The sequence below is a fragment of the Strongylocentrotus purpuratus genome, unplaced genomic scaffold (assembly GCF_000002235.5).
Source record: "Strongylocentrotus purpuratus isolate Spur 01 unplaced genomic scaffold, Spur_5.0 spur5_scaffold_7, whole genome shotgun sequence".
Classification (NCBI taxonomy): domain Eukaryota; kingdom Metazoa; phylum Echinodermata; class Echinoidea; order Camarodonta; family Strongylocentrotidae; genus Strongylocentrotus; species Strongylocentrotus purpuratus.
Genome location: NW_022145613.1, coordinates 20,462,236 through 20,474,783, shown reverse-complemented (window position 1 = coordinate 20,474,783; position 12,548 = coordinate 20,462,236). Strand labels below are relative to the sequence as shown.

The 12,548-nt window shown below is 36.8% G+C and overlaps 1 protein-coding gene across 1 annotated transcript; it reads right to left on the bottom strand.

Annotated features, from left to right (window-relative positions):
- On the bottom strand, positions 1 to 5,728 carry LOC755699. The gene is made up of 3 exons (XM_003725890.3): positions 5,665 to 5,728; positions 4,191 to 4,292; positions 1 to 1,524 (listed from the first exon to the last, which is right to left on the bottom strand). Exons 2-3 carry the CDS (start codon positions 4,287 to 4,289, stop codon positions 436 to 438), a joined length of 1,188 nt encoding a protein of 395 aa, XP_003725938.1. The 5' UTR covers positions 4,290 to 4,292; positions 5,665 to 5,728; the 3' UTR covers positions 1 to 435.
- Positions 5,729 to 12,548: the final 6,820 nt, after the last annotated feature.

Below are 12,548 nucleotides of genomic sequence, written 5' to 3'. Positions count from 1 at the left end.
CTAGCAGCTTCGACTTTTTGACCTATATCCCTCGACGGCGAACGCTCGATTAGGTCGGTGCCCGGGCGGCGACCTCCCGCGCACCAAGCGTATTTTGGCGCCCCGTCGATCACTGGTCGGCCGCCGGGAAATTCCTTTAAAATCAGCCGGTGGTCGGTGGGAGACCGCCCAGGAATCGGTGGGTTATCAGTCGGTCACTGTCGGGACGCCGCCCGGAGAAGCTCCCCGATTTTGCCCAGTTTTGACCTAAAATCGACCGGCGACCGACGGGAAATCTGCAGGGCACCGCCCAGGCATCGCTGGGGCTCTACAGCCTACTCGACTTCTCAAAAAAAAAAAAATCGTTGGACAATGCCTTAATTAAAGGCTACAATTCGGTCGGTCGCCGTTCTGAGTTGTGACCATAGCTTAAACGAAACTAAATCTTCAACTCTCTTATACCATATCCGCAACTCGTCTAAGGTGGTTCGGATGTTTAGTAAATGCTGCTGCCGCTGCGGCTGCTGCTGATGCTCTTCGAGAAGTAAGCGGTGACCCCATGAGGCCTGACCGCGGTGACGATGGAGATCGTGGTGACGTAGGTGACTTGGATCCAGTGAATGGGGTCTGAAACCGTAACGGCATCTCATTCCTACCGTCTAACGGCAACGATGGAACTAAAGAAAACTTCCTTGAATTCATGGGAGAGCCGATATGATTTGGCGCATGTGTCCCAAAAAGATTCGGTTGTGTGTTTCCACGGCAAAGCATAGGTTGTCGCTTTCGCCCAGGGTTCAGTCTTTCCTTCGCTATCGACTCTGAAACATACTCCTTTGCTTCACAGTCACGCTGGCTACTCCATCTTAAAGAGTTGGCATCGATTGTGTCCATAGTGCTTCGTCGTTTCAAGGAACGCGCTCGCTCAGAATACATGTGCTGCCGTGATGAGTGATGGCACTCGTGTGATTCTTGCAGACTAGTAAACGAATCTCGATCTTCACTAATTTCGCTAACGGGTGTATCGCTTTCGGTAGTCATGTAATCGCTTTGCTCCTGATCGTCCTCTGGCATACTGGCAAGCTGTGGCCGTCGGCTACTTTCAGGCGTTCCAAATCCAGGCGAACACATTCCAAAATCCTTGCCGAATTGAATAGATGCGCGAGTTGGACTAGTTCGTCTCACATTGTACGTATTTTCTGGAGAAGGAGAACCAAACTGATAGCTTTGCCTGCGCTGGAAAGATGAAAGTCGAAACTGTTCTTCTAGATCCGATGTCACATGGTCTTGGTATTCACCAAATAGAACGTCATCATCGGACAGCGGCTCTAACATCGGGAGATCGGTACATATCGATTCCATGTCGATATCCCTCGAGTATTCGGTTGGGAGTCGGAGCATTTGGTCTTGTTCGGTTAATAATTGTCTATTTGGTGTAATATTCCCCTCTGCCTTTTGCCCATGATAGGATGCAATCAGAAGATTCATTGCTCGTCGAATACCTTTGATCTCCTTTCGGACAAGTTGGTGAGCATCTTTGATGTTATCCTGCAGGAAATAAAGAATAGGTTAATGAAAAGATTGTTATGACTATGACAGCCTAAGAGAACGATCGTTATAACAAATCAAATAATACAAAACAATGTACAAATCTAAGACCAAATCATAAGCGATTCAATTCAATTTCAGTTTATTAATATCAACATCGACAATGTACAATGCAGTAGTCCAAGGACCAATAATGCAATGTTTACATAAAATGCGCATAAAAACAGGAATGATAATATACGTGTACAATAAAAAGGATACAAAATAAAGTTAACGTAATTGTTCATACCTCAAGCTATATACATATTATGCTAAGTGATAGTAGATGGATGAACAACTATAACAGTAAATTGAAATGTTGAACAAATTATTACAAGTAAATATAACAAAACACCATGCAAATCTCTTCTTTTTTCTTTTTTTTACAATAGGCCCATAACGTTCCACAAAAGCTAATATGGATTGTATAAATGTTGAAATGGAGAAAAGAATCTCCATCATTAAGTAAAATCATGTGAAAATCTAAGAAGCGGTTATTTTAACATTTTAGAATGCATTAACGAATAATAACGACAATCGTTTGTTTTTAAATAGTTTTATAATAGGCCTTTAACACTCCTCAAAACCTAATATGGACTTAATTAAAGCTGAAAACAAATCTCCTTCATTAATTAAGCAAAACATTCTTTTGTTTATAAGGAAGTGTAGACTAGGTGCAGAACTTTCCTTTTATTTCTCTGTTTGTCTGTCTCTCTGTCTCTCTCTCTCTTTCTCTTTCTGTACCCATCTATATGTACACAGAAATCATAGTATCCAAATCAATATATAATTAAGGCGAGCGAGTCATGATACCCACCAGATCCTATGGAAATCCATTAAAGATGTTGAGAGTCTTGGCTCATCAGCGGAGTACCATTAGAATAAAAAAAGGGATACGACCTCCACAAGTCTGATTATCTTGCCGACATTTTCTCTGGATCATTGATTTTACACAGCTATAAAAATGTGTTCTGTGCAGTGCATTGAAACCGCACAATACTAATGAACAGAGGACAAATGTTTTGAATGTACTCTGTAGTCCCGTCAGCTACCTTTGGCTTTCTCGTTTACACTCAGTCAAGAACTGTCATATAGGTCATGAGTAAAGTTCGTCAAATGGTTATAAATGAGATATATTTAACAAGAGATGGATTGCATTATGATTTAGGCGTGTTTGTAAAAATTTGAAGGGAAGGGGGTGTCTGAATGATCATTGGTAGTGAGTTGTACATTTTTGTTGCAAAGTATGAGAAAGAGCGTCTTAGGTTTAGGTAGAAACAGTCGTTTAGAATTAACATGTCTGGTGAGATATCTGGGGTTGCGTCGTATTATGAGTCTGAATACTAGTACATCATGATGTAGCGCTGGGTCACGTGTCCCCCCCCCCCCCCCTTTCCCCGTCTTTAACAAGAAGAGGAGAGAGGGGAAAAACAACGTGATGCATTCTCTGTAAATACAAAACTGCATCCCTGATCACTTCACACTCATTATTTCCTCTTCCTGGTAAGATCATTGCCCCCCCCCCCCCTCCCCCTCCCCTCCATGACTGGATTGACTCACGCCACGAAGTTGTAGACACCTGAAAAGAATTCACTATTAAATGGTAAAAAGTTCGTGTTAATTGACTAAATTCCTAATTCAAACGTCTCGCTTGTAGACAAAAATAAAATGATTATAAAGAAACAACAATATTTCAAAATGATACGAAATAAACACTTCTTTTTATAATTTCATCTGAGATTGTGTTTCAGTGGTAATTTTTATCACATAAATTAGCGTTCTTGATCTTACAGAAATCAAATCGATTGACGTATTCGTTAAAGTCGTGCTACTATCCTATATGAAATACGAACTGAATAAAACATGCGTTTGTTCTCTAACAATAAGATCTCTCCTATGTCGTGGGCATTAATCGACCCATAATCATAATCGCCGGCAAATTTTTAATCAATAATGATCGAACGTTTCCAACATCATTATTGATCGGGGTAATTAGGCGGTACTAATATAAGCAGAAAGAATGGTCCAAGACTTAAGAGATGCATGCTATACTGCATGGTGTACTCAATGAGGGATACGTTCCAATGAGAATGAAATGAAGTGTTATCACTTCGATGTGACACACCTAGTCAATATGTATGCGCCACTTGACGGTCATATTATTGATTCACTGTTTGGAGAAAGTTATCAAAGCCTTGGAAATCAGAGTTGCTTTGGTGACTTCAGGCAAACACAGTATAGAAAGAAAGCTTTTACTTCTCTTCTATATAATCATGTTCATATTATGAACATGATAAAAACAACTTCATTGAATAAAGACTGCAAGGAAAGTAAATGCACGAAAGATGGCATCTCTTCATAATTTAACTGTGTGGGGCTATTAACCCACTTACACGATCTCAAACACGAACTATGAAGGGTTCAAGAGCTTCTTTGAAATACAATACTCGTGTTAAGCCCGACACTATCAATCATCCTTCATCGAAAACCCAAGTTGTTTACCCAAACTTAAACGCTTGAAAATGAGATTGTATACAGCTAGCCAATGGAGCCCGGCCTTTGTAAAGATGCCTGGCCGAGTAAGCAGTAATTTCGGGTAATGATCGCGAAGGTATTGTTTAACTTACCAAGTCCGAACGAAGCTCAGCCACTTCTTGAAAGAGGATCCCACGTCTTTCTTTAAAACCCATCTTAGACAAAGACTCCTTAGCTATAGCTGAAACCATAATCTAGGTCAAGTAGGAAGAAAAAAAGACAACAACTAAAGTTTTTCCAGCTCACACCATGCTAATCACAATTTGATACGGGGAACATGCACGGGAAGTATATGTATCACCAATCGTATACTCAAGAGCAATTGACGCAAAATTCATTTAAATGTGATTCATTCACAAAACTGTTGTGTTTTACCATTTCGTTGTCAACTTTATACTAGTTCCTGTATAACTTAAATAATGTTTAAATACAATAACGAAAGGTTACTGAAAGCAGGATAAAGCCTATTCAATAAAGCCCGAAATTCCTTTTAAATTTACCTCTTCACTTTCAGATAATTTGAGCTGCGAAGAGAGTTTTTAATGTAGATCACATTTCCCATCAACAATACAAACTTTAAATTTTCTTAAAACCTTCAGGGATATTTATCTTAGAAAGCAAACAAACTAAACAAACATACAAACATACAAAACAAGGAGTCAGAAGAATGTAATTTCATTAAGACAGGTTTTATCACTCAAGGTAGGAATATTCAATTTCAAGTAAAAATGATCATTTGAAACCTACTAAGCTTCTGTTCCCTGATTTCTAGAAATTAAAGTCAAATACAAAATAACTTATATGTAACTGAAGTTTATGATATAAATTTATTCATCAAATTTAAAAACAATATTTGTTTTTGTTTTTGAACTCTAACGAATTATTTATTTATATATCATTATAATTATGATTATCATCATAATTATCATCATCATTATTGTTATTATTATTGTTATTATTATTATTATTATTATTATTATTATTATCATTACTATTATCATTATGAAATACCAAATTAAGTAAAGACTAGAAAATATCTAAATGACAGTAAGATGTAGATGTCATATCATATTTAAAACATACCCATTGCGTTATCCCCGTTTATTTCTTTAGTAATACTCTGAAAATGACTTTGCTTTCCAGTATTAGCGAGTCAATACTGTTCTTAAACTGGCCTGTCCAATTTTCTAATTAACTATCTCTCGATTCCAAATAAAATAACGTACACTTCATATGTTCTTTTTCATCCATGGAGAAGGAAAACAATGAGCATGTTTAGTTCATTATAAACAAGAAATGAAAGAACAATGACAATATAATATTGTTTGCAGAATAAGTTCATAATATAATTGCAATCATTAATTATGTGATAATTCACTCGTCATTGGCATAAATTACTAAAGAATCATAACAATTTGACATTGTTTGCAGAATAAGTTCATAATATAGTTGCAATCATCATTATGTGATAAATCATTTGTTATTGGCAGCAATTTTATTATAGCCACTCTAGTATATAATATAGCTTGATAGCAAAAGAACAAATATTTGGTGTTTATTTCTTACCTTTTGTGCATTTCTTCCCCAAAATACTATACAGGATCGGATCGGGATGAAGAGACTTCTTAGTTCACATTAATAATGAAGAGTGAATGCTTTTAAGTTCAGTTGATAGGGAATAATTATAGATATCTTAATATCATCATATCGCATGGATTCCATTTCGTCTAGTACCAAAGCCTTTCAAAAACCTTTTTTAAGGCAAATTCCCATGGTCCTCTTTGCAAAGACTGTCCCAAGGTTTACATCAAGTGAGTCTGTATGTATGCGGCAACATTTATTCGAATTTTCAAAACCATTTGAAATTAAAACCTTCCGCTTTCTCGGTGGAATGCCGTTCGAGTTGGCGACTCCTTTGTAAGCCTGGTTTGTCTGCAGGTGAATAGATTGAATGACACCAGAGCTTGGTCCACCCGTCAAACAATCTATTCCACGCTTATTCGTTTTACTTCGATTTTATGTAAAGATCCATTATCTGCTCGCTAGACCAAAGAGACAAAAACTAGTCGAGAGAAGACGGTAAACCTCTCATGTATTGATTGAAGGTTGAAGCATTAAGAAGTCTAATGGGCCAAGTGAGTCGCTCCGTCGACTTTTAGCTGGAGATGTAGTCTTCTAAACTCCAGTCAGAAGAAATGATGTGGGTATTGCTGTTTGGCCTGTGTTTAAGCGTGACATTAACGCAATATTACAGCTAATTTTGCTCAGAAATGTTATATATTATTCTAAAATAAAATTTTGCGTCGAGTACTACCAAATATAATGAAGGTTGACAAGGATGGAGGTACACTGACAATACAATGCTGTCTCTGAGGTGATCATGCTATACATGTTGATGAGCTTTTAGGTGTATGGAACCGTAAAAATATCTTTTGATTTCACGCATGTCAAGACAATCCCTGATGTAAATGGATGACCACAATAATAAAAACAACTGTTCATATCGGTCTTTGATCAATGTTCTGCTAATAAGAGCTATGAGATGCCTTGAAAGGTCGAAGTCTTTTCCTATAATTGTTCTCCTCTATGTTGGTCTACATTCCAATGTTGTCTTTCAAGAACTTCTGAAGATCAGGACATTTATCATACATTTTCACCAACACATATACCATTTAATGACTTGACTGACTGTCGAATGTTTAGTGTAGTCACTTGCCGGTGGAGGGGCATGACTTCCAGCACCACCCCGTAGAAGCGTTTCGAAGGCAGATGACCAATCTCCTTCAAACATTGATCTTTTGCTCGTACTTCTTGTAAGGAACTCTTACCCTCGATCAATCCAACACTTTTCACTCTACAGTCTCTCCAGCTTAGACTATCTGACAAAATGTCTTTTGCTTTCACGGATCAACAAGAACAATTAGGAGAATTTAGTCGCTAGCTTAACAACTGCCGTAAAGTGAAGAGGAGATTTTGTCCTTCTAGATTGTTATCGGTTAATCGATTATGTATGAATGAGCATCATTAAGAAGCATTCGGCTTTCTTTCAGGCCCAACCATTATTATCTCGAGTGGGACTAACATGCATGCGTAAACACATTTGTTAAAACGATGCTTTTTCATGCCACCATAATAAACCTAAAATGACCCCCTCGGTTACATTCATAAGAAAAGCTTTGCAGGTCCAGAGAAATTGAGCGAAAATTCCGGGGCCTCCATGACCAATAATTTGCAGTAGTGCTTTCCGAGTAGCATTCGGCTACTTCTCATGACATACGAAATTTAATCAAAATATCAGTTCATTTTCTCCACATTGTCTATGTATGTATCCTTTTCATTATATTAAACATATTGCGTGTATATATATTGAACACTTCTATGTCCAATTTGCAATAAATGCTTCTGAGAGCATAAGCAATAAATCCTTTTTTTTGTTTGAAATCAACAACACACAACAACAACAAAATCACCTCACACCTTTTCTTTTTAGGCAATGCGGGGATAAAAAAAGAATATTATTATTATTATTATATGCCTGAAATAGCAATGATTTTATGCTCACGGAATATTGTGAGATGGTTTTGCTTGAAAGTATGCTACTATGATCATGTGCTCGTTTTTCTTACTTTAGTTTAATCGGGTTAATGAAATTATGGCTCTAAACAAAAGTAGTAGAGCTTGAGGGACAAAAGGTGAGTAATTCGTGAAGTTCATATGCAACTACGTGGTCAGTATAAGCCATAGAAGGGCAATGTATAATAATATAGTGAATGTGTTTATTGGAGCAATGAGGTAACGATGAATGAACCTCAAAATTAATCTGAGAGCGCTAAGAAGTACAATTCCAAATGTTTGTCACGATCATTGAAACACATCGCGGGAGGTACGTTCATTCTGATTTTATATCTCATTATTTCAATGGGCACGTTTGACTGCTATCTTTTATTCGAAAGATAAGTAGAGCACAATATTCCTCAGAGCATGACATGGAAGAAAAACACCGTAGATTCACTCTGATGAACTAACAAATATAATGCTAAAACTCATGCAACGATGTTCCTGTTTGTGTTGTAGCAATTGCAAAATATACACGGTCCTGCCACCGTCAGGCGGAGGACAACGCTGATGCCAGTCTCCCTCTTCCTACGCGTGGCTGAATTATAAAGGAAGCGTTTTTTTTTTAATAAATAAACATAATGCAATTTTCTATTTAAAGAGTGTTTGATAATGTGAGAGGAATGACCATAAAAAGGCCTAGATTGGTTGTTTCTCTGAAATGTCCTTTTGATATTCCTTTATCATCTATAGGATGTGATATCTTTTTAAAGATCTGTGCAAAGATAATTACTTTTGTCATCATTGGAAGTCACTGATAAGCATGAAAATTGATACCAAACATCACTATTCAGTGGTTGTGTATTGACATGGATGTATATGTTAACATTTTCTTCTTCCTGCTGGTAATTCCTGTAAATGTTATATTCCAGATTTTAGTCGATAGTTAGTTATATTTTCTTCAAAAAATACTTGTGTAGGCCTACATAATTATATCGATCAGAGCTTCAGAAGTATATCACGAGATCACAGAAATATGTCCCTATAATAATGTGTGTCCGGAAATATTGCATGGTGTCCGAAACGTAGGTATAGACCTATCATTCTCATATCCCATTATGGAACTGTAGTATGATAACATTTTAATTCAACTGTAAATTGTTCACAAAGGCATTAACGGACTGAGAGTTTGTAGTGTCCGTGTTATCTATTTTGTAATGCAGAGAGGGCAGTTCTCCTGAATGTATTCAAGTGAAAGTGATAATAATTATATTAAAAGAACAAGAACAAGTATAAAGTACAATAACAAAAATATGTAAACGGGAGTGTCGTGGTCGAGTGGTTTAAGGCGCTTGACTAGAAATGCGAAGGTCGAGGGTTCGAATCCCGACACGGCACTGATATCCTTTGGCAAGATATTAACCTGCACTTGCTACTCTCAACCCAGGTGTTAAAAGGGTACCCGGTAGGATGCGACCGTCATTGTTGGTCAAACAGTTTTTGAGCGTCAAGAAAGGCCTGGCTGGAATGCTCCCCAGAGAGTGGAGATTGTGCACACAGTGTGTGCGGACAAGCACTGAATCCAATGACCGGGGTAATAATATATCTGTAAGGCGCTTAGAAACATTTGTATTAAGCGCTATATAAAAGCTAAATATTATTATTATTATTATTATTAATAATGATGCTAATATAATGGTTTCTGTTCCACTTCCCTGATTTTCATATCATGTTCGTTTCTAATAGCTTATTGGCATTTAAAAAAAAATGCCTTACGCTATTTAAAACAAATTAGCGCAGAATGTAATCATTGGCGTACCATGATTATTGAAAATGTATTTATACCAACATCTACATGTATATGCATGCTGCTAAATTCTGTTTCTGTCAGATCAATAGCAGCGGCCTACCTATTTTTTTTTAATCGAATTGAAACACTTTAGCCTTTTCTTTTATTGTTACTCATTGCTAAAGTCACAATATCAAGCGATCTGTGGGGTCTGTTTCATCCCATTACGATATCCATTGAGCGACATCACAGCTTTGTCAGAAAAGAAAATACTATATAGACCATCATTAATGGTACAATATTCCGAGTTCCAAACCATCGTGCTCATTTCATCTCCTTGCGTTTTGGCCTTTCAGGTATAAACTCAATGGATGAATAGAAAAAAAGTTTACAATCGAAATCCCAAAGATACGATTTTTACCACTGCGGAACGTGGGAAATGTTTAGCTCCAAAACCAATTAGTCATGGTACAATGATACAAATCGCGTACAGGTAAAATATTAAACTAATTCAACATGATAAACCGGCTTAAGGAAACCACTGCTTTAAATTAAAACCATCTTGGGTATACAATAATGATGTGGAAAGATTTTATAACAGGAGTTGTGAAAAAATTTGAGTAAAATCATTAGCTAAAATATCATAATACAGCTAGTTACAGCATCATTGTAACTGACATAGCATTTTTTTATAGAAAGAGTATTTTGGTGACCATTTTGATTTCTTAATAATCAGAAAATTACAGTGAATAGAGCAATTCGTTAATGGATTCCATGAATTCTCCCTAGGAAATGTTTCTATACACTGTTGCCTATAAAGTTGGAATATTTTGTTACCTCTTTTTATGAAGCGATTGTAAGAAAATGATTTTTCTTGATGGACAAGGTTTATATCTTCTCAGAACTTTATATATCAAGAATAAACAGTATTGTCACAATCATTTAATGAACAGAGGCAAGAAAATATATCCGAACCTTATGGGCAATAGTTTATATTTTAAGATGTTTCTTCATTTCGATTAGATGGCGAGTGAACATTTTCCGATAGTATTTATTCCCGGACTAGGTATTTATTCAAAGCAGGCTAGCTTTGCCTCTCTTCCATAGAACATCTTTCGTTCATTTCAACAAGTTTTGCATTCGAAAGAGTCACCTTTCTTTGTCACGTTAAAATCTCTTTATAACAAATATAGCCTACTTGATTTCCTTTCATTCCCCTACCCAGAGTTCAAGAAAGAATTTAGCCAGACCCTTGTCACTATCTCCAATAATACTTGAGGAGTAAAAAAAAATGATAACAACAACAAAAATCCGCATTAGATTCATGAAGAGGATGCTGAGATCAATGACGAAACAGCACGTAGCTCCTTTGTTCCCGATTCTTTTGTTGAAGACACTTATCTCAAATAAGAGGTTTGGAAATGTGAGACAGAGAGAGAAAAAGGAGAGAGGGGGAGAGGGAGGGGGAGGAGGAGGGGACAGGGGGAAATAGGGAGAGGAGGGGAGGAAGAGGAAGGAGAGAGAGCACGTCCGTGTGTGTTAATGTATGCGTGCGAGAGAGCGAGAGGGGGAACAACCCTGTTCGACATGTATAATTAATAAAAAATTAATGTTTGAATAATAATAATAATAATAACATCGACACGGTTTTGATCCTGGGGGCTCACAGTAATGAGGCCATTGCTTAGCCAATAAATCATGACTGTACGCAGCGGGCGCTAGGGTACGTCGACGCCCCCACAAAAACACAAAAATAAAGAAAATGCAATGAATTTTCAATAATTCATTGTATTTTGCCCCGATCCCCAACATAAAAAAAAAATTCTATGTGGGCATGTCTTGAACCATAATTCGTGGCTCTACAGAGGATTTTTTTTCCTATTGGGGACTGGGGGGAAATGCAATGAATTATTGAAAAATTATTGCATTTTCTTTGTTTTGTTTTTTGTTTTTGTGGGGGCGTCGACGTACCCTAGCGCCCGCTGCGTACAGTCATGATTCATTGGCTAAGCAATGGCCACATTACTGTGAGCCCCCAGGATCAAAACCGTGTCGATGTGCTATATTAGTGCCCTTTTATGAGGCATTAATCCCCATTACTGTCAGTTATGACTTAAGGACGTAGGTCCCCTAGTTGATTAGCATTGTAGCACACACCTGCTTTAGCATTCACGCAAAACAAACACTCCCCAATTGTCATTCAATAAAATCTGAGAATGTATACTATTATCTAGATCTATTAGGAATAAATCATTGTCAAAATCATTCAATAAATTTGGGGATAAAATAATTATTCCACCATTATGACCGACAGTGTAAATACATTTTTGGGGGACATGAAAAGGAACAGAATAATCTCAATGATTACAATTATATTAGCAATGTTTTAACATAAACAGTTATTCCAGAAATATATAGAGTATATTTAGGTGAAACCACCACCCCCCCCTTCGCACACGCACACACACATTCACCCTCACACGCAGTCATTCTACAGCTTATATACATCCCATCCAGACATTTACTTAAATGTACACGACACAATTTGGTTTGGGTAAACAGGTATTTGTTAATGTTTTCTTATGAAATTGTTTCTTTAATAATTCACCATCACGCATTGCTTCCATAAATAATACATCAATATGAAACCATTATTGTATAAATTAAGAAATAATGAAATATCAATTGCAATAATTTTGCATATTAATAATGCGATGTCCCAACTGCTTTAGCAACCATCTACCGTTCTCTTCTCATGCCCCTAAACTAAATAACTAAATAAGTAGAAAATACACGTTGAAAGTTAAATTAGATCAAATCACAATTATTGCAAGTATATCCACGAAAAAGCCCACTAAACTACATTCTACAATTTGAGAAACCCTTTAACAAACAACTCTTTCGCAAGATCGACTCTGACTAAGACAAATAGTGTTTGCATTAAAATAGATTGACATTATAATAAAATCATAAAACCTCCTTTCCCTATATAGTATTTTGTAATTTTGATAAAAGAGTATGCATACATTTCCTGTAATATTACTTGAAAGAGGGGCGTCTAAATGACAATAACGAAATTTAAAATATCCCGGTCAGTACAAAACTC

What these genes read in the sequence shown, in the direction of transcription:
- LOC755699 (XM_003725890.3), bottom strand. Translation starts at nt 4,289, where the DNA reads ATGGTTTCAGCTATAGCTAAGGAGTCTTTGTCTAAGATGGGTTTTAAA. An exon ending in CTGAGCTTCGTTCGGACTTG is followed by an intron (nt 1,525 to 4,190) that starts GTAAGTTAAACA and finishes TATTTCCTGCAG; the next exon opens with GATAACATCAAAGATGCTCA.